The 23,323-nt window shown below is 38.6% G+C and overlaps 1 protein-coding gene across 20 annotated transcripts in view; it reads left to right on the forward strand.

Moving 5' to 3' along the window:
- PUM1 (pumilio RNA binding family member 1) overlaps positions 1–23,323 on the forward strand; it is a 134,080-nt gene that overhangs the window by 26,068 nt on the left and 84,689 nt on the right. For all 20 annotated transcript variants that reach the window (XM_038531319.1, XM_038531321.1, XM_038531328.1 and 17 more), the window contains one exon: positions 20,529–20,597. In XM_038531319.1, coding sequence (XP_038387247.1) covers positions 20,529–20,597 — 69 coding nt within the window. The remainder of the gene's footprint in view (positions 1–20,528; positions 20,598–23,323) is intronic.

The following is a 23,323-nucleotide window of genomic DNA, read 5'->3' on the forward strand; positions in this document are numbered from 1 at the left end:
CTTCGGCAAATGTTTTGTGTGCCTCTTTTAATTCCCCCAGGAGCAACCGCTGATTTGCTTTCTGCCTAGGCCTAGACTTTAATTACTGTATTTTAATGGCGTTTGGAATGACATTAAAACAACTCTTGGGGCAGCCCCGGTGGCTCAGGGGGTTGGCGCTGCTTTTGACTGGGGTGTGATCCTGGAGACAGGGGAATGAGTCCCATGTCGGGCTCCTTGTATGGGACCTGCTTCTCCCTCTGCCTGTGTCTCTGCCTCTCTCTGTCTCTCATGAATAAATAAAATAAAATCTTAAAACAAAAAACAAAAAAACCCCTAATTCTTGTTATTTCTAGAATCACAGATATACCCTATCCCTGAAGGGATGAATGCTCCTCCACAGATATCTTAAAAGTTGCTCTCTCACCTCCAAGTCCTTCGCTTAAATGTTACCTTCTCATTGAGGCCTTTATGAACATTATTGAATTGTACCTCTGCTTTAATTTTCTCAGTAGCCTTTAAACCATTTTATAGTTTTCTGTACTTTCCAGAATGTTTGCAGTGAGGGTTTATTATTTTTAGAATTCAAAATTACCTAAAAGACATTAATTTTAAAGAGAGGAAAAAAAATCTATGTGTTTCTATTTTTAAATCCAATTTCAAACATAATTTCGTGGCACCCATGGCACGCATAGTCTTTAATTCTAAAACCTAATACATTGGCTTTACCTTAAGTTTCTCTGAACCCCAGGAGGGAAAACTTCATGCATCAATGACCTCACAGTAATACAAACTGTAGAGTAAGGAACCAAAGATAGTAACTGCTCAAAAAAAGGAGCATATGAAAGTTTATTATTTGCATCACACCAGGTGGAGTTCTCTCCCCCCCAACCTCCAGGTAGAATTCCATAAAGAGTTAAACCATATAAATTGATACATGCCAGTGCTTAGAAGATTGTTTTGATTAGTCCATCTCTCTCTTTTTTTAATCAGAGGTGACAGGAAGTCTATTAAAATATATTCTCTCATAGATATAATTTTGGATTTATGCATTATGTACTCTTTTAGGATCATAAAGTCCAGAATGAGCTATTTGATGTGGTTGGTAGCTGCCTTCTTAATTATGTTGTGGTTTATCTGGATAGATTTACTCAATGAGAAGGTGTAGTGAGGGTTTGTGTCAAGGCTGCTGAATGGAGGAAGACATTTTGTAGGTCTTTCGGCTGAAGACTTGATAGATATAGAAAGCTCCTTTTTCTTGTGCCAGCTGTTTGTACTGTAATAATGATAATGAAGTGTTCAACTCCAGAAACCTTCTGTTACCTCGCCAGAGTTTATTATTCCCTTTACATCTAAAAATAAATGCAGAGGGGCACCTGGCTGGCTGTCATTGGAGCTTGTGACTCTTGATCTTGAGTTGTGAGTTAAAGCTCCGCGTTGGATGTAGAGATTATTTAAAAATAAATAAACATACAATAAATAAGTGTGTGTGTATACACTACACATACATATATATACACACAGATTTTTTTAAAAAAGATTTTATTTATTTATTCGTGAGAGACACAGAGGGGCAGAGACCTAGGCAGAGGGAGAAGCAGGCTCCCTGTGGGGAACCTAATGTGGAATTCAATTCCAGGACCCCAGGATCACGACCTGAGCCAAAGGGAGATGCTCAAGCACTGAGCCACCCAGGTGCCCGTACAGATATGTCAAAACACAGATCATTGTTATTGGCAATGAATGTAATTGTTTCTCCATATTCTAGATGAACTAAGGACTTTTTCCATGGCCCAATTTCATGCTCTGTATCTTTATGAACAGTGATTTAAAAATCAAATAAAATATATTCCCTTCCCATTTAAAATAATAACTTGTAGTTACTTTTGATTTCTAAAGTCCATAAATGCTTATTGTAAATATTTTGGAAAGTATATACAATTCAAATTTATAAAAACACCCAAGAAACAAACCCCAAACCCGGCCAACCAACCACTAACTAATTGTAATCCAATTTTCTCTAAGGATCTTACCATTAGTTTACCTTTTGTGATAGGTCCATCTGGTTTTTTTATTTAAAACTTTAGATAGGAACCTTTCTTTGGTGCTAATAACAAGAATGATTGCTTCTTGAACTTTTCCTTTTTTTTAAAATCTGGTGAGCAGTGTGAATTTTTACTGATTATTTCTGTTTTGGTTAACCATTGGGGAGATTAGAGCTAAGTTTATGGCTCATTTCTAGCAAGTACATAAGACCCAATTACATATATTTTATAAACTAGGTTCTTCTCATTTTTCCTTTGCTTTAATTTTCTCCTCAGTTGAGTTTATTTGATTTTGTAAGTCACTCTGAATCCTTTTTGGAACAAGTTGAGATAAAAACATTTCTGTGATTTTAGTTTTCTATATTTTTTTGGCCTAACATCAAAATATTTTATTACAGAATATTTCCATAGATAAGTTTAAGGTTATGTAATATTCCTAAGGGTCTCATTCTTTTTTTTTTTTTTTTTTTTGGGTCTCATTCTTTTTTATAATATTTTGTAATACTAATCATTTAGGCTTTAAATTTTTACCACTGTAGGTGGTACTATAATCAGTATTTTATCCTTACTGTTTGAATTATTTTCTTAAGTCTTAGAATGGGAAAAATACTTTTAATCCTTTATAATGCTATTCTATCTCTTGTATAATTATTTTTCCCATTTTTTAAGATATACATATAGTAAATATTTTAGTATACGCTTTTGTAGGTTCTGACAAACGCACATATTCTTGTAACTACCACAATCAAGATATAAAACAGTTTCAACAGTTCTCCAAATTCCCTGGAGCCCCCTTCGTAGTTAGCTTTTAACTCCCATTTTCAGCCTCTGGTAACCATGAATCTATTTTTGTTCCCCTCTAGTTTTGCCTTTTAAAAATGTCCTATACTGTAAATGTATTTAACTTTTGTTTTTTATTTTTTTTTAATATTTTGTTTATTTATGAGAAACAGAGAGAGGGAGAGAGGCAGAGACACAGGCAGAGGGAGAAGCAGGCTTCATGCAGGGAGCCTGACATGGGACTTGATCCTGGGCCTCCAGGATCAGGCCCCGGGCTGAAGGCGGCGCTGAACTGCTGAGCCACCTGGGCTGCCCTGTATTTAACTTTTGAATTTGTTTGTTTTTTTTTTTCTCCCACTTAGAATAATGCATTTGAGAATATGTATTATATATAAAAATACGTTGGTCATCGTTATTGCTCACTATTTTTTCATTAAGTGGCTGTGTGACTGTTTATTTTGTGAGCTTAATTTTAATTCAGCTGGAATGCTTCATATATGAATTACTTGAAAGATGGCATGTGGGTGGCATTTTATTACTTTTCTATATTATATTTCTATAGCCTTTATACATGAAAGGCAGTTGTGTCAGGACAAACTCTTTGGGCTATATATAGCATATTTCATTTTACTGTCTTTGGCATGTAGTATTTTAGAGAACCAAGGGTAAACTATTTTTTTCCCCCTGCTGGGATACTTAAGGAATACTCCAGCTTTAGGACAGTTTGTTAAGGATGCAATTTTTATGTGTTATATGAGTGAGAACTTTTGATCTGCATAGTTTTGTAGCTGGAGAAGTATCCTTTGGTTATATATTTGGTTATATTTGGTTATTTTAGTTTTTTTTTGCTCAGGAACCAGGAACTATCTTCTTTTTCTTTTTTGGAACTACCAAGTTGTTTGTTTGTTTCTTTCTCTCTCTCTTTTTTAAAGATTTTATTTATTTTTTCATAGTGATGCAGAGAGAGAGAGAGGCAGAGACACACACAGAGAGAGAGGCAGAGACACAGAGAGAGGCAGAGACACAGAAGAAGCAGGCTCCATGCAGAGAGCCTGACGTGGGACTGGATCCAGGGTCTCCAGGATCACGCCCTGGGCTGTAGGCGGTGCTAAACTGCTGTGCCACCAGAGGCTGCCCTTCTTTCTTTATAGCAATTGCTTTTTAAAATTTTCTTTCTTTCTTTCTTTCTTTCTTTCTTTCTTTCTTTCTTTCTTTCTTTCTTTCTTTCTTTCTTTCTTTCTTTTTCTTTCTTTCTTTCTTTCTTATTCATTCATTCATTCATTCATTCATTCATTTATAAAGATTTTATTTATTTATTCATGAAAGACACACACACACACAGAGGCAGAGACACAGGCAGAGGGAGAAGTAGGCTCCATGCAGGAAGCCAATGTGGGACTCAATCCCAGGACCCCAGGATCATACTGCTGAGCCACCCAGGCGTCCCTTATTTTTATTTTTTTTTTAGAGATTTATTTATCTGTTCACAAGAGACACAGAGAAAGAGGCAGATACTCAGGCAGAGGGAGGAGAAGCAGGCTCTATGCAGGGAGCCTGATGCAAGACTCAATCCCGGGACTTCTGGGATCATGCCCTGAGCCGAAGGCAGATGTTCAACCACTGAGCCACCCAGGCGTCCTTTCTTTTTTTATTTAAATTTTTGATTTAGTTAATTATTGATTCACATACTATTGTAAGAAATAATTCAGAGAAATCCGTTACACACTTTGCCCAGTTCCCTTCCCCCTGCTTCCCCCCCCGCCCTGATCTGGTAACATTTTACAGTATAACATTTGCCAGTAATATTTTGCAGGTACAATTGTGTAGTGTGACATCACAGCTAAGATATTGACCCAGTCTTAGATTTTTCCAGTTTTGGACTTATTTGTGTGTGTATTAAGTTCCGTATAACGTTATCACCTGTGTAGGTTCAAATATTTACCACCATAGTCAAAATACCAAATATTTCCAAAACCACAGAGACCTTTGAATAGCCCTTTTTATAGCCACAACACCTTCCCTTTCTTTGTGAGGTTGGGGGGGGGGGGTAGGGGAGTTCCCCACAATCACTAATTTTATCATTGCAAAACTGTTATATGAATGGAATAATCTAGTATATTGGTTTTGGGGATTGGCCTTTTTAGCTCTGCAGAAGGTCCTGGAGACTTACCAAGTTTTTGGACGTAGTAGTTCATTCCTTCTGATTGCTGCCTACTGTGTCCTGGTATGGATGTATCACCGTTTGTTTAAACAGTCGAAGGACATCTGGGCAGATTCTGGTTTTTAGTTGCTGCAGATAAAGCTGCTATGAACATCCATGTTCAGGTGTTTCTGTGATTCTAAGTTTTCATTTTGCTGGGATAAAGGTCCAGGAGTGCAGTTGCTGGGTCACGTGATAGTTGCTTGTGCAGTTTTTTAAAGTGCTAAATTAAAAAAAAAAAACTGCTTAATTGTTTCTCAGAGTGGCTGTACCATTTTGCATTCTTACCAGCGTGTATGAACAGTGCAGTTTTTCTGTACCCTTACTGGCATTTGGTGCTGTTAACTGTTTTTCTTAGTCATTCTGGTACATATGTAATGATACCTCACTGTGATTTGAATCTGTTTCCCTGATGGCTCATGATGTTTAGCATCTTTTTATGTGAGCAGTTGTCTTTCTTTATTTATTTATTCTTCTTTCTTTCTTTCTTTCTTTCTTTCTTTCTTATTATTATTTTTTCATTTTTATTTTTATTTATTCTTATTTTTTAAAAAAATATTTTATTTATTTATTCACAAGAGACACACACAGAGAGGCAGAGACACAGGCAGAGGGAGAAGCAGGCTCCATGCAAGGATCCTGACGTGGGACTTGATCCCGGGACTCCAGGATCATGCCCTGGGCCAAAGGCAGGCACTAAATCGCTGAGCGGTTTATTAATTGGGATCCCCAATTTTTATTTTTTAAAAGATTTTATTTATTCACGAGAGACACAGAGAGAGGCAGAGATATAGGCAGAGGGAGAAGCAGGCTTCTCGCAGGGAGCCGGATCTGGGACTCAATCCCAGGACCTGGGATCACGTACTGGACTGAAGGCAGATGCTGAACCACTGAGCCACCCAGGTGTCCCTATCTTTATTACTTAATGTGAGTTTATTCTTGTTTTACTTTTATATGATCTTAATGATTAATAAAAATATTAAATTCTGTTTGATAAATTTTTTCCTGTTTGCTTTTTCCTACTAACATTTGCAGAACTCCATTTATAAGTTTGATAAGAGATCTTTACTTAATTTATGGATCAATATTAATTTAGTATGCATTCACTTGGAAAATTTTTCAGCTTTTAAAAATGATTTTATTTATTTATTTGACAGAGAGAACAGGCACACGCAAAGGGGGAATGGCAGGCAGAGGCAGAGGGAGAAGCAGACTCTCTGCTGAGCAGAGAGCCAGCCTGCCTGATGCAGGCTCATCCCAGGAGAAATAGGCTCCCTGCAGGGAGCCCCATATGGGACTTGATCCCAGGACTCTGGTATCACTACCTGAGTCAAAGACAGATGCTTACACCCAGGTGCCTTGGTTCTTACATTTTTAAATAGTTGAAAGTTACAAAAACAAAAACAAAAACAAAAAATATATGACAAAGACTCTGTGTAGCCCACGAAGTCTATATTATTTGGCCTGTTACAGAAAAGTTTGCCAACTCCAATTTTTTTTAGGTAACAGCTTTTTTTTTTTTTTTTTTTTAAGTTTTATTTATTCATTCAGAGAGAGCGAGAGAGAGGCAGAGACACAGGCAGAGGGAGAAGCAGGCCCTATGCAGGAAGCCCGATGCGGGACTCGATCCTGGGTCTCCAGGATCACACCCCAGGCTGCAGACGGCACTAAACCCCTGCGCCACCGGGGCTGCCCTAGATAACAGCTTTATTGAGATATTTTTCACATACCTTAAAATTCATCTTTATATTTATAATTCTTTGGTTTTCAGTGTTAATGCAACTATCAGCTATATAACTGTAGGACATTTTTAGCACTCCAAGAAGAAACTTTGTACTCATTGGTAGTCATTGCCTGTTTTCTCTTTCCCAAGTCCCTGGCAGATACCAATCTACTCTTGTTTCTGTAGATTGTTTATTATGAATATTTCATATAAATGGGATCATATAATATGTGACTTTTCATGTCTGGCCTCTTTCACTTACCTAATGTTTTTAGGGTTTGGTGTATGTTTATGTGCTTTGTTCCTTTTTATGGCCAAATAATATTCCTTTGTATGACATACATTTTAATACATTCATCAGTTGGTGGACATTTGGGTTTCCATTTATCTTTTAATCTTTGTTCTTTAACTCCAGATTGAGTTATTTTCAGATTTGTTTGCATTAGTATTTATTTGGCTTACTACTCACTGCCTTGTGGATTTTAACTTTGCTGTGAATTTATGCCTATATATATGTTCATTCTCTCTTCCAATAGATAATCCAATATCTTCAGGATGTGATTTCTTTTTCCTCGTTAAATAGTTTACTCCCTATAGTCTCATGATGACTTACTTCCTTTTGATCATCCTTGAATTAATGGAGAAGAATCCTAGAATTCTGGCCACAGATGGGCTGTGTGGGTGGCTGTTATATCTTCAGATACACAGTTGGGTGGCAGAGTAATGTGCACAGCTCCTTTTCCACTTTTGAGTTTCTAGCAGACTTTCATCTAGTGCAGTTTTGTTGGATCTGGATGGGTCCTTTTGTCTTTGTTGCTGAAACAGTTGGAGTATCCTAGACACATTTTGATCCCCCAATGTAGGACACTGGTTATGAGACACACTCTGGAGTCAGCCTGCCTGGGTAACTTTGGGCAAATTTTTCACCTTTCTCTGCCTCAGTTTTCCCCTCCATTAAAAAAATGGGGAATGGAGGATAATTAGGAATTATTTCATTGTTGGAGAATTAAACAGTATATATTGCTACCTAGAATATAGCCAGCAAGTGCTAGCTATTATAACAGTTCTAAAAGGCCCTCTTGTTTCTTTTGTTTTTCACAGTGCTGTTCCTGTGGAAATTGCTTCTGGATATACCATAACTAACCTTTTTATTTACTTTTGGCTATTCCTACCCCTAACTTTTTGTTGAAAGTATTTATTGTTTTGTTTTGTTTTATTTTATTTTATTTTATTTTATTTTATTATTTTATTTTATTTTATTTATTTATTTTATTTTATTTATTGAGAAAAGTAACTGCACAATGAGTACCTTGGCTTATCAAGCTTATCCCCTTATTTTGGTTATTTAAGATGGTTTTAGAAGAGGATTATTGGTTTGAAAGGTGTTCATATTTTAAAGACATCGTAAATATTGTCAGATTTATTTTTAGAAGGTTCTTTCTAGTTTTTTTCCAGAGGTGTTATACAACATACAGAAACTACCAAAGAAATTCTGAGTTAACATTTGGGTTTATATCTTCTAGTCTTGTTTATATCTCTATATGGAAATACATATGTATCCTTTTATATATGCAGATTTGTAGAATCCTTACACATATACAGATTTTCTTCTGTTCAGCAATTTAAAAAATGTTTTAAATAGCTGTACAAAAATTCTGTAAATGAATATATGCTATACTTAATGATTCCTGGTATATTTAAACTTTTTACCATTTTTAGAAAAAGATTTATTTGAGAGGGAGAGAGTGTGCATGCATGTGTGTGGGAGAGGAGCAGAGAGAGAGTGAGAATCTTAAGCAGACTCCTGCTGAGTGCAAGCCCAATGTGGGACTCTGTCTCACGACTCTGAAATTATATCTGAGCCAAAAACAAGAGTTGGTCACTCTGCCTACTAAGCCACCCAGGCGCCCCATAAACTTTTTACCACTTTTGCCGTCACAGTGCCTGGGTGAAGATCTTTGTTAACAATTTTTTAATCATATTTCTGATTATTTGCTTTGGCTAAATTCCTAGAAGTGAAATTACTGAATCAGAGGGCATGAACATTTATAAAACTTGGTGCATATTGTCAAATTTCTTTCTTGAGAAACTCTGAAAAGCATAACAAAGTATTATTTTAAGGAGGATAAGAACCATTTTAAAGAAGCTGGCACTAGAAGTCCTCTTTCTGCTATTTTTTCTGCTATTTTTTTTTAAAAAAATATTTATTCATGAGAGACACAGAGAGAGAGAGGCAGAAACATAGGCAGAAGATTCCATGAAGGAATCCCAGTGTGGGACTCCATCCCGGGACTCTGGGATCACACCCTGAGCCAAAGGCAGATGCTCAACCGCTGAGCTGCCCAGGCATCCCCCTTTCTGCTATTTTTATCACTCCTAAGACCAAGCATAATTTGTCATATTACAAATAATTGTGTGTCATGTTTTTCCTTTCATTTTTTAAAAGATTTTATTTATTTATTCATGAAAGACACACAGAGAGAGGCAGAGATATAGGGGAGAAGCAGGCTCCCTGTGGGGAGCCTGATGTGGGACTCGATCCCAGGACTGCAGGATCATGCCAAGTGGAAGGCAGACACTCAACCACTGAGCCACCCCGGTGCCCCCGACCTGTCATGCTTTTAATACCATGAGAGTTACTTTTAGGGAGATTAGATGGACTACCATGGCACTATTGATAGAGTGCAGTTTTGCTACTTAGTGGTTGTTACTTCAGCAGTTACAAGAGCAGTAAGACACCTGTCCATGGTCTTTGAACTTTTGTCTGCATCCAATTTCTAGTCTGTCGACAAGGGAGAGCAGATTAACTAGAGAGGTAAGCTTTGTGTAAGTATTCCTCCAACTTCGAGACTGACACTGTAGGTGTATCCGGTAGCAGATAGCTTCTTCTCTGAATTTATTTTCCAAAATTGGTAGTTTTCACTGATGGTCTAAGTTTTACATGTGTTAAAAAGTAGTCACCATTTTATAATTTGTAGAGAATTTTTATTAAAAATTGTTTTTCTTTGACAAACTCTTCTTATGGTAGAAATTCTTCTAAACCTTTAATCCTACTGTTACATGTCCATTAGTAAGCACCAGGAATGACAAAGTGAATCTCAGAAAATTTGATGTTAGCAAAATTTTGGAAAAGCCAGTGTGTGCCTTTTATTGTGGACAAATATTTGGTGCTTTCACATTACACATTACTTTACACAGATTCCAGTACTATGCCAGTAAAATTGTTCCTGATTCCAGTGATGGCAAATAACGTTAAACTTTCAAAAAAAAATTTTAAATAAGAGTTTACTTATTTATTTGACAGCACAAGCAGGTGGAACAGCTGGCAGAGGGAGAGGGAGAAGCAGGTTTCCTGCTGAGCAGAGAGCTCTGATGTGGGGCTTGATTCCTGGGCCCTGGGATCATGACCTGAGCTGAAGGCAGACACTTAACCGACTGAGCTACCCAGGAGCCCCAAATTTTCATTTTTTGGAAAGCTCCTGATCTTTCACATTTGCCACAACCCAATTTAAGAACTTTTGGACCAGGTATTCTTCATTTATCTCTTTATTTTTTCCATACATCCTCTCGAGATTGGTATTTTAGAAGGAAGCCTTTTACTGCTAATGAACACTTTTTGGTGTGTCTTCCATTGCAAACACTTTTTTTTTTTTTTTTAAGATTCTATTCATTTATTTGACAGAGCGAGCAAGCGAGCACAGGCAAGGGGAGCACAGGCAAGGGGAGCAGCAGAAGGAGGCTCCTTGCTGAGCAGGGAACCCTATGCAGCAGTTGAACCCAGGATCATGACCTGAACTGAAGTCAGGCACTTAACTGACTGAGCCATCCACGTACCCCACATATGAGCATTTTTTGATGTAATCTGTATAGTGGTATGGGAGTCTCTTTTATGTTTTTGAAATTTGTTCTTTTGATGGTCAGGAATATGCAATTCAAATATGTGGCTGTAGATAGTTTATAGACAAGTAGAGATAAGATTGTTCATCATCTTAAGTTTTTAAGATTTTCTATTTTTTTTTTAAAAAGATTTTTATCTATTTGAGAGCAAGTGAGAGAATGTGGGCATGGTGGGGGGTTGAGGGAGAGGAAGAAGCAGACTCCCCTACCCCTCAGTAGGGACCTTGCTGTGGGTCTCCATCATAGGATCCTGAGACTATGACCTGAGGGAAGGCAGATGCTTAACTGACCGAGCCACCAGGTGCCTCAAGATTTTCTATTTTTAAGTAATCTCTGCCCTGAAGTCAAGAGTTGCATGCTCTGACTGGGCTAGTTAGGCGCCCCTGATCATTATCTCAAGTTTTACACTTTTTAGGTTCTTCCATAACAATTTTTAAAAAATTTTTTAAATTTATTTATGATAGTCACACACACACACACACACACACACACACACACACACACACACACAGAGGCAGAGACACAGGCAGAGGGAGAAGCAGGCTCCATGCACCGGGAGCCCGATGTGGGATTCGATCCTGGGTCTCCAGGATCATGCCCCAGGCCAAAGGCAGGCGCTAAACCGCTGCGCCACCCAGGGATCCCAACAATTTTTTTCCTTCATAACAATTTAACAGTTTCTTTCTGTAAAGTGGCCTGGTCCTCATATGGATTGCAGCCTGAACATGATTGGTGAAATTAGACTGACAACCAGCACTTGTGAGGTTTTTGTGTTTAAAAGTCAGTAGTATCCTGAAATGATTTTGAAAATATATGTTCATCCTTTCACTTTCTAAATTATTTTCTTTTATGTCTGGGAGGTGCTGACATTTACATGAGGTGTATATATTCTGGTAGTCTGGTAGCAAAACAGTTTTGGTAACTTAATTATAGTAGTTTATTATGTGGGTCTGTTAATCATCTTAGCAGAAAGCCAATGGCACATTAGGTAATCTGTAACTGTAATATATTTAATTGCTAAAGTAGTAGCAATCTTTAATGATAGTGAAGAAATAGACGTTCAGTCTAACTCTGGCTGCTGTGGCGACTTCATTTTCCCCTTGTGTATCATGGAAGGCAGTATTAGAATAGTGTAGTAATTGGTTGCTGGAATAATAGCTGTTCAACCCACATGTGCTTTTGTGTTTGCCTCTGATGAGAACAGAGAAACAGAGAACTTGTAAAGGGTAGAGAGACCAGAATTTGTTTTCTGTTTTTTTTTTTTTTTTTAAAGATTCCACTTGTCTATTCATGAGAGACATAGAGAGAGGCAGAGGGAGAAGCAGGCTCCATGCAAGGAGCCCAATGCGGGACTCAATCCCAGGACTCTAGGATCACGCCCTGATCTGGAGGTAGACATTCAACCACTGAGCCACCCAGGTGTCCCTGGAATTTGAATTCCACTTCTGATCTTTATCTGCTGTAGGACTTTGCACGAGTTACTTCACCAAACCTTGGTTTTCTCATATAGAAAATGAAAGAATAGTGTCTGTTTTGCAGTACAGTGCCTTAAAAATCAGCAAATGCTAGTATTTAGTGTTGTTAATGACAGTGGAAAAATAAGAATGGAAACATTTATAAATAAGGTCATGTAGTAGGGTTTACATCTACTTAGGCTGAAAGAGTAGGTTCCCCCTCCCCCAGTAATCAAGAGGAATGAGGATTTGTTTATATTTTATTTGAGAAATCTAATTGCTTTTTGCTTTTTAAAAATTTATTTTTTACAAAGGCGCGGTACCTTTGTTAGAGTACCTGAATTTCCTCCCTTCCTTCCTTCTTTGAGAAGGGTGGGGGAGGAGAGGGAGAGAGGAGAGAGAATCTTAAGCAGGCTATACACCCAGCTTGGAGCCTGACACTATGCTTGGTCTCAGGACTTTGAGAACATGTCTTGAGCCAAAACCTAGAGTCAGATGCTTAATTGACAGAAGCCACACAGGCGCCCCTTTCTCTTAATGGTTAAATTCAAATTAGGTTAATTCTTACATTCCATTAACATAGTCTATCACTCAAGTTTTTTCTGCCTTTTTGTTTTAAGATTTTATTTATTCATTTTTTAAAAGTAATCTCTACACCTAGCATGGGGGCTCAAACATAAAACCCCAAGATCGAGAGTTGCATGCTCTACTGACTGAGCCAGCCAGGTGCTCCTTAGGTTTCTCCTGCTTTTGCTCGTTTTTTTCTCACTGGTATCTTCTTCCAGTAATAGTTCTTGGCACCAGCTCTTCTGCATATATGATTCTGGATTTGTGTTAGTGAAACAGAACCATCACGATCTAGACTTACCTGTGTAAAAAATCCTCCAGGAAAACAAAGGTAATTGTGGAGGAGAAAAGGCCCTGACAGCTTAGAGTCACTAGTTGAGGAAACAAATATTTGAGTAAAGGCAGTTTTAGTCTCAAGCTAGCAAAAATTCAGTTAAATGAAAGAACACCAAGGATTCTCTCTGACGCCTTGAATAGGGAATATAAATGTGGGCCTCCTTAGCACTGGGTGGCTTTCTGTTTCTATAGGGGTTCCATAGTCTCTTGTCTCTGCTTTTTTCAACATTCTTTGTTTTCTCTTTGTCTTCTGCTTATTCACCAAGTTATACTTGAATCAAAATGACAGCCCCAACTGCCAGATCTTTAGGGAATTTCATTTTATCTCTCCATAGTTATCTGGCCCAAATGCTGAGAGAGGAACCTGAGTAGGTCAGTTTATCATTTCTCACTAGGTACTTGGGATTTGGCCATTTAGGGGAATGCTTTTAGGGTAATTGTTGGTGGCCGGAGGTGGTGGGATGGGAATCATAAACTTGTCCTTTGTAGGCAGGTGTCTTGAAACATGTCCATTACAGAGAATATTCAGAAAGTATTGATTTATTGAATTTTACTTTCTAAGTGCTCTATATGGTTCTCAGTTACTCTTTATTAAAATATAAACTTCCAGTGTGATTATATAAATATCAACTCAGTAATACTGTTGTGTCTGAGTTTGGTTCTTCTCTGCAGGCAACAGAGAACTGGTCAAGCTGGTTCAAGTAAAGGGCATTCATTGTAAAGTCACTGAGCAGTTAAGGGACAAGAATGCTAGCTAGCTAAGTAAGGTCAAGAACCTAACCACAATGCTATCAAAATTGCTTCTTTTTTAGGTCTTTTATTCTGGATTGCATGGTCTACTATGGTATTTGCTTCATTTTGTTCTTTGATTTTTTTAATGTTCAATAATATCTGCTTGAAAAACTGATAAATTGTAATTTATGAAGTATTTGGATCATGAACTCCTAATATTTGGATTTCTTTGTGCCTAAGTTTCTTTCTTTTTCCCCCTTTGAGTGCAATGTTGGCTGTCAAAAGAGATAAGCATCTAAATGGTGAGGCAGGAGGAGAATCAGGAGACTGTAGTGGCCTGGGAAGTTCAGGAATGAAGGAATTGTAGAAGGGACTTTACTGAATTTTATTTTATTTTATTTTATTTTATTTTATTTTATTTTATTTTATTTTATTTTATTTTATTTTATTTTATTTATTTATTTTATTTTATTTTTTTTAAATGAGAGCGAAAAGAATGTGGGCTTGAGCCAGTGGGTTTTTTTTTTTTTTTTTTTTTTTCCTGAATGGATGAGAATGGAGAGTGGAAGTTCCTTGAATTGGTGCTTTAGCTGGGAATTGAGAAGAGAGAGAAATGGATGCACTTTGAAATGCTAAATTGCTAAGTTTAGAAAGTAATTTATTTATTTATTTTTTTTAATTTTTTTTTTAATTTTTTTTTTATGATAGTCACAGAGAGAGAGAGAGAGAGAGAGAGAGAGAGAGGCAGAGACACAGGCAGAGGGAGAAGCAGGCTCCATGCACTGGGAGCCTGATGTGGGATTCGATCCCGGGTCTCCAGGATCGCGCCCTGGGCCAAAGGCAGGCGCCAAACCGCTGCGCCACCCAGGGATCCCCTAGAAAGTAATTTAGATGTTCGCATGATCTAGGTACTTTTTTTTTAAAGGGGGAGTGAGGAGAGGGATGAGGGAGAGAATCTTCAAGTAGACTCCCTGCTGAGCCCGGAGCCTGATTTTGGATGGGTGGCCCTCAGACTCACCACCCTGAGATCTCATTCTGAGCTAAAACCAAGAGTTGAATGCTCAACCCACTGCGCCACCCTGTTGTCCCAGATCTAGGTACTTCTAATACACTGATTATGGAAATGCTGAACTGGAGAGACAACTAGCTCTCCCACTCCCCAATAAAGGAATGACTAAAATTTACCCTCTGGAGGTGGGAAAGAAAGGATGAATGTGTGGAGATGTTTCAGTAACTTAAAACAGAATAAGTGTGAGGTGGATAAGGTTGATTAAATGCCTACTAAGTATTGGACACTTTTGTCTCATTTAACCAGGAAAACAAACTGGTAAAATAGTTGATGTTATCTCAGTTTTACAGATGAGGAAACAGTGATGTGTGTATCATTCACTGATGATTCTGATAAGCGTAGAGGATTTTGGGTATGGTAAGTAGGGCTTCTCGGGGTGATGGAAGGGCAGGCATTTTACAATGAGATTATTTTAAAATAAAGATTTGGGGCAGCTCTGGTGGCACAGTGGTTTGGCGCCGCCTGCAGCCCAGGGTGTGATTCTGGAGACCCAGGATTGAGTCCTGCATCGGGCTCCCTGCATGGAGCCTGCTTCTCCCTCTGCCTCTCTCTCTGTCTATGAATAAATAAATAAAATCTTTAAAAAAATACTTTAAAATAAAGATTCGTAAGGTGCTTAATTTTTAATTTTCCAAGTGTGATATATAGTTCTGGATTTATCTCTTTTGATCCTATAACTTCTTGTGTGCTAAAACATTCAACTTAACTTGCTAAATTATAGTTCTAGTTAGGACAGGGTCCTTGTGAGGAGGAGGCAGGTGTTGAGGCTTTACAGAAGAAAGTTCTGGGATCTGGGGAATGTGTATGGATGATAGTCTATGGTGGGATGAAAGTAGGAATATAGAGGTAGATCAGGCACTAAAGTGCTTATCTCACTTTGCCTCTTTAATAAAGGGAGCAGAAGATGCCTTTGTGGGGAGGGGAGTAGAGAAAGTCTTGGAAGGTTATGAGAAAGTTCCATGTTACTGGCAAATAGCCCAAAGAAGAAAAGTAGGAAATAGATTGGTGAAACCAGAGGAGATAGGGAAGATCAGTTAGTGGAATGAAGGGCATCTTACAGACATTTAGCAAAAGTGGAAAAGGAATTAAGTTTAAGTAGTACTAGAAATTTTTTTAAATTTATTTTATTTTTATTTTTTAAAAAAGATTTTATTTATTCATGAGAGATACAGAGAGAGAGGCAGAGACACAAGCAGAGAGAAAGAAGCAGGCTCCATGCAGGGAGCCTGACGTGGGACCCGATCCGGGGTCCCCAGGATTACGCCCTGGGCCGAAGGCAGGCGCCAAACTGCTGAGTTACCCAGGTGTCCCAGTAGTGCTAGAAATTAACATTAACCTGGCACTCAAATTAAATTGTAGAGAATGGGCATGTAGAGCATGAGAACTGGAAAGATTATTCTGTTGTGATGGGAGCATTTACTGTGATGATAATTTATAGCCACCTTTTCTCTTTAATGATAGAAAGGGTTTCTTTATTACCTGCCTAAAATATTTCTTCATTCTTTGATTTCTCTGGATTCCTGAGCATCTTCGTCTGGTCATTAGTTTTGTTTCTTAGGAAGAATTCGTGTGGAGAGGCGGTCTGGTGTCGATGACCCCTCCTGTTATAAACAGTTAAGTTCTTGACTAGTTAAAACGTTTTTGTGAGAATGATTTGGCTTATCTGGTCTAGTCATCTGGGGGCAATTGGTTTATTTTTTTTATTTTTAATTTAAAAATTTTTTTTTTAATTTTTATTTATTTATCATAGTCACACAGAGAGAAAGAGAGAGAGGCAGAGACACAGGCAGAGGGAGAAGCAGGCTCCATGCACCGGGAGCCCGATGTGGGATTCGATCCCGGGTCTCCAGGATCGCGCCCTGGGCCAAAGGCAGGCGCCAAACCGCTGCGATACCCAGGGATCCCGGGCAATTGGTTTATAATGGAGTTTCTGGACTAGCACAACAAACTTTGAAAAGTGAGGCTCCTTCTCTTCAGTGTCTGTAGGAGTTAGGAGAGTAGTACACAGGGAAGAGGAAGAGTGGTTCATCCTGTAGGGAAGGTAGAATGGGGAGACCCCCAGAAAGAGGGAGGGCTGGAGGAAGAGAAGAGAGGGTTTCAGAGAGGGAGAGAGAAGACTTGAGCAAGCTAGGAAATTAGGAAATGTGGGGGGGGGGGGGCGGTGGAGACAGAAATGATGGATGGGCACACTTTGAAGTTGAGGAGAGGAGAGTGTGGAAAGTGAAGGCAAAAAGACCAAGAGAGCACACTCCTCAAAGCCCAGACAGAAACAAAAGGCAGTTTTATCTACTGATGGAAACTTCTTTGGCTGCCTTGGAGGCAGATTGGTGAAATAGGAAGGACGTTGCATTTTGAATTGGAAGACCTGGGTTTAGATTCTGGCAGTGCCTTTTTCTTTTCTTTTCTTTTCTTTTCTTTTCTTTTCTTTTCTTTTCTCTTCTTTCTCTTCTTTTCTCTTCTTTTCTCTTCTTTTCTCTTCTTTTCTCTTCTTTTCTCTTCTTTTCTCTTCTTTCTTCTCTTCTCTTCTCTTCTCTTCTCTTCTCTTCTTTTCTTTTCTTTTCTTTTCTTTCTTTTCTTCTTTTCTCTCTCTCTCTCTCTTTTTTTTTAAGATTTTACTTATTTGTTTAACAGAGAGAGCGCCAGAGAGCACAAGCAGGAGGCAGAGGGAGAAGGAGAAGCAGGCTCCCCACTCAACAGGGAGCCCAATGCGGGGCTGGATCCCAGCATCCTGGGATTATGACTTGAGCTAAAGGCAGATGCTTAACTGCTTGAGCCACCCAGGTGCCCCTGGCAGTGCCATGTAAATGCTCTTCCTCTTAAGAACAATAGTTGGGAAGGGCATTCCTTGGAGGCACAAGTTTTCTCATTTTTTTAAAAAAGATTTTATATATTTTTAGAAGGAGAAAGAGAGTAAAGGGAGGGGCAGAAGGAGAGGGAGAGAGAGAAAAAATCTTGAGCAGATTCCCCACTGATCACGGAGCCTGATGCAGGGCTTGATCTCATAACCCTGAGATCATGACCTGAGCCAAAATCAAGAGTTGGCTCCATAACCAACTTTGCCACCCAGGCACCCCTCTCATCTTTTAAATGGGGATAATCACTGTGACATGTTTATAATGATGACCTAAATATGCATATTGCGTGTTCTGTAACTTCCCTTACTACTCTTACTTTTTCCTTGGAAAATATGAATACAATTTCCAACATTTGGTTAAAACTCTTTGTAGATTTTTGGATTTTCAAGAAATGCCTAGCTCTAGCTAAACATATGATTAGATTCCACAGAAAGAGCTAGATATAGAACTTTGTGCATTTGATTTACATGCTTTGTAAATGTTAACTCTGGCCTGAAGGTTCAAAATACTTCATCTGACATTTGTAGTTTTCCAGCTAACATCCTGTGCCTCATCCTCTCCTCCTTTTACCTTTACTACATATAGCTTAGGAACTCACAGTGTGTTTACCTAAATAATGGAAACACCTTGTAATGTGTTCATAGCTTCTATTTCAAAGCCCTTTGAGGGACGCCTTGGTGGCTCAGCAGATAAGTGCCTGCCTTCGGCCCAGGGCATGATCCTGGAGACCTTGGATGAGTCTCAGATCAGGCTCCCTGCATGGAGCCTACTTCTCCCTCTGACTATGTCTCTCCCTCTTTTTCTCTCTATGTCTCTCATGAATAAATAATAAATCTTAAAACCCTTTGAAACAGTTTTACCACAATAAAAAAGTTTTGTCTCTATGTCTCTTTGTTCCTATAGGGCTGAATTTTAGCTTCATTTTAAATTTTATAAATTTACATTTTTAGCAGGCATTTTAAAGCTGTTTTGTCTTAGGGGGATCCCTGGGTGGCTCAGTGGTTTAGTGCCTACCTTTGGCCCAGGGTGTGATCCTTGAGTCCTGGGATCGAGTCTTGCATCAGGCTCCCTGCATGGAGTCTGCTTCTTTCTCCCTCTGCCTGTGTCTGCCTCTCTCTTTCAGTCTGTGTCTCTCATGAATAAATAAATAAAATCTTAAAAAAAAAAAGCTGTTTTGTTTTAGTGACACAGTGTGTCATTTTGTGCATATATCAGCTCTGGGTTTGGAAACGTGTTTTAAAACAACAGTGCAACTGTATTTTTATGTGGTGTCAGTTCAGTCAAATTAAAATTTTTGGGTGATAAATAGGTAACCTGTTCATAAAATTGAATTCGTTCTCCCACCTGTATTATGACTCATGCTGTCTGTACTTCTCCCTCTCCTTGCCTGGCTGTAGCCTCACCTGCTCTGTATGTACTCACAGCCTGCAGTTGTACACCAACTGTGGGGGGTAATGATGGTCAGATGAAGGGGTTTGGGAGATTCTTGCTTCAGGCACTTGGCCTCCTTCTTTCTCTGGTAAGCAGAGGTGCCTTCCTCTTGAATAAACAGGGACTGTCCTGTAGCCTTCAGGCAGCAGAGATGGCTTGCCTCTCATAACTGAGGGGACTAATAGAATATTGGACAACACAAGGCTTTCGAATTATGATTATTTATTTATTTATAAAAGATTTTATTTATTTATTCATGAAAGACACACAGAGAGAAAGGCAGAGACGTAGGCAGAGGGAGAAGCAGGCTTCAGGCAGGAAGCCCGACGCTGGACTCCATCCTGAGACCGCGGATCACGCCCTGAGGCAGGGGCAGGTTCTCAACCCTGAGCCACCCAGGCATCCCAATTGTGATTTTTTAGAAAAAAAATTTGAGAGAGAGATAACAACAGAGATAGCAAGAGAGAACACGAGCGAGGAGGTGAGGGAAAAGCAGGCCCAATCCATGACCTGAGCTGAAGGCCGACGCTTAACTGACTGAGCCACCCAGATGCCCTGAATTATGATTGTTTTGAATTAACTATTTTTCTTTAAAGATTTTATTTATTTCTTCATAGAGACACAGAGAGAGGGGCAGAGACACAGGCAGAAGGAGAAACAGGCACCATGCAGAGAGCCTTAGTGGGACTCGATCAAGGGTCTCCAGGATCACACCCTGGGCTGCAAGCCGCGCTAAACCATTACACCACTGGGGCTGCCCTGAATTAACTATTTCATACTACGTCCTTGATCTAACCTTACTTTGTAGAAATAACCTTAGAGATGAGTTAATATATGAGTTAATTGAAGGCTGGAAAGATTGTGATGATTTGGGTAGTACATTTAATGATGGGTGAAGTTTGAAGGGATTCTTGTAATATTTGCTGTTTTTTTTCTCCTGGAATTGAGATCCAGGGGCCCCATAGACCTTCCAACATGGAGAAACATTGGGGCACTCCATTATATAGTTTGTAGCACCTTTCCCTGAGGTTTATTAAAGAAATACTGGGTTGGATCAAATAAATTCCTGGTTTTTACTTGCTATATGCAGTTGGGGGCAAGTACTGTGGTCTTTTGAGTCTGTAGCTGTGTTCATGATATGTTATTACCCTTTAGCATTTGGTTTTTACTTATTAAAGTGTATGAGAAAGTTAATATAATTCTCTTGTGATGGAATATGCCTTTTCTTCTGGATTATGTGTTTTTCACCTTTTTAAAAAAAGGAATGGGAGGGGAGAAAACAGGGGTCATTGGCTCTGAACTCTGATAATTAAAGGTAAGTGAATGACTTAATGATTATTGTTACTGTCTTTGTGAATATCTGAAAGCAAACCTAGAAAAGCCTTTCAGTTGTGTTTACTGTGGATGTGAAATTCAAGATGCTAACTTGAAACTTTTCCCTTCTCTATTTTGAATGATAGGTACGTTCTATGGATGAGCTGAATCATGATTTTCAAGCACTTGCTCTGGAGGGAAGAGCGATGGGAGAGGTAAGTGAACCTGTGTGTCAGGAAAGTGGGATTGTTTTTAAGGGAAGTTTGGAGCTGTCTTTCATCAAATGTGTCTGAATCTAGTCTCCAGAAGTATGTGCTTGCTTTTTCTTGTTGCCATCCTCATGATAGGAATGGGTTATTGCAGAATTTTGCCAAAATGATTTCATTAGCTTTACCCTAATGTCTTAAAGACAAAACAAAGCAACCAAAACATGAACATAAATTGTTGATGATTATATTAACTAGTCACTTGTAATTTGAAGCTTTAAAATTCTACAAAATAATTTTATTTGCATAAGATGTCCTTACTTTTGCCTCATTATCCTATTGCTAGGTTCTTTTTACAGTGGAAGGGAGTCTTAGATTGGCCGCTAATCAGAACATGTTGATAACGTATTTTTAGAGTAGTGCCATTTTCTGAGGATGTTGTTTAGAGCTCCATTATGAAAAGGAAGTTAGATTTCTGGTGAAATAATTCCAGAAGGTGGAGGGCTCAGTCAATCCTCCCTTACCTACATAGAATTAAGGAACAAGAATTTTGGTTTGTTCATAATGTCTAACGTTTGCAAGAACAAAATTTATTGCTATCCAAACATGGATAAGGAATATTGCCATAATTCTAAAAGAAATGGGAGTATAAGTACAGCTGACTTCTGGTGATTCTAGTTGTTGACCATAAGAATGCATTGGTGATAAGTAGAGCATATAGTTTGAATGAGTAGTCAGAGGTGTTCTAGGTTCTCAAGCTGGGGGCATTTGCTTGTGGTTCTCTTGTTTTGGAGATTAACTGTGGGTTTTCATCTGTTTTATTTTATGCATATCCAGTATTTAAAAGCTCCCACATCCATTTTAATGTTTTTTAAAGGAGGGGAGAATAGCTCTTTTATACCAATCATTAAATACATTTGTTCTTTGATTTAGCAAATATTCTTTGATCCAGGCACTGTGCTAGGTTCTGAGGATTCAAAGTTAAGATAATTCTTCTCCTGATTTGTAGCAAATATTCATTGACTACCTTTGTGGTCAGGCATTAGTTAAACTCTTTTGGTGTTTTGGTTATGAGATTCTTGTTTCCTGTGTTAGAAGATTTTGTTTCCAACTTTTCTGAATCATCTTGTAGTCAGGGTCCCAGTGTCCTGTCATCTTCGGTTCCTGGGTTTTGGGCCTGTTCTTATTTTCCCCCTAGAACTTTAAGAGAAGATAGGTGGCTTTATGTCTCCTGTACCTGCCTAATATCATTGAAACAGTGCAAAACAATAAACCTTATGTGGTTATTGGGGAAGAGATTTTTCTCAATTAACTTTTGGAGCAAAAGTTTCTTTGGAACAGAAAGTTAATAGTTGAATCAGATATTAAGTAGAGAGGGGAAACCATGTTTATCTTGTGGTTTTAGCCTGTTCCACTCTCCCAAGAACCTAATCCCAGATTTTTTTAAAAAAAGATTTTATTTATTTATTCATGAGAGGCACACACACACACACAGAGGCAGAGGGAGAAGCAGGCTCCATGCAGGGAACCCGACGTGGGACTCGATCCCTGGTCTCCAGGATCAGGCCCTGGGCTGAAGGCGGCACTAAATCGCTGAGCCACCCGGGCTGCCCCCCTAATCCCAGATTTTAAAAATTAATTATACAAGGTATAGGAATGCTTTTTGCTGTTTTGTACACAATACTTTATAATCTCTAAAGGCTTAAGTCTAATTGAAAAATAGTGAAAAGAATTGAATAGAAAGTAAATTTTATTTAATTGAAGACAGTATTTTTAAAATCATTTTTTCCTTCCAAAAATGCTTTTTCCTCCCACGGTTTCCAAACCTCACTTTTATTTTTGTTAGAAATACTATTTTTTTGGTATCCGAATATAATTCCTCAGACCTGGATGTAGACATATGTAGATAACCAAAGTATATTCCAGCAGTAATACAGTGTTATTGCTTCTTCATTCCTTATTATTTATTCATAGAGTAATGATAACTGCCATTTGCTGACCATATATTCCCCAGTGCTGAGGGGTTTGCATGCATTGTCTCATCAATAACTATGAGGATGGGTCTGTTATCCAGATAAAGAGGCTGAGATTTATGAATTAATTTGCCCAAGATCACATATGATGGAGCTTGGGATTCTCACCTGGCTTCCTTTCCATAGCATGTTCCCTTAGAGTAAGTGAAGCTACTACTTATAAAATAATTGATGGTAAAAATCCCATTTTGGTAAGCTGTATAAAAATTGATAGTCTGGGAGAGGATTTAAAAAAGATGCTTAATATGTGTCCCTCCCAAAATATAGATACTAAAGTTGTTTTTTGTTGTTGTTTTTTTAAAATATATTTTATTTATTTATTCATGAGAGACACAGAGAGAGAGGAGGGCAGAGACACAGGCAGAGGGAGAAGCAGGCTCCATGCAGGGAGCCTGACATGGGACTTGATCCCGGGTCTCCAGGATCACGCCCTGGGCTGAAGGCGGAGCTAAACCACTGAACCACCTAGGCTGCCCAATAGTAAAGTTATTATTTATTTTTTTAAAGCAAACTCTAACCTCCGTTGTGGGGCTCGAGTACATGACTCCCAAGATCAAGAGTCACAAACTCTACTATCTGAGCCAGCCAGGTGCTCCTATTTTTGAATTTTATTTATTTTTAAAGATTTTATTCATGAGACACAGAGAAGCAGAGATGTATGCAGAGGGAGAAGCAGGCTCCTCGCAGGGAGTTCAGTGCAGG

The sequence above is a fragment of the Canis lupus genome, chromosome 2 (genome assembly GCF_011100685.1).
Source record: "Canis lupus familiaris isolate Mischka breed German Shepherd chromosome 2, alternate assembly UU_Cfam_GSD_1.0, whole genome shotgun sequence".
NCBI lineage: Eukaryota > Metazoa > Chordata > Mammalia > Carnivora > Canidae > Canis > Canis lupus.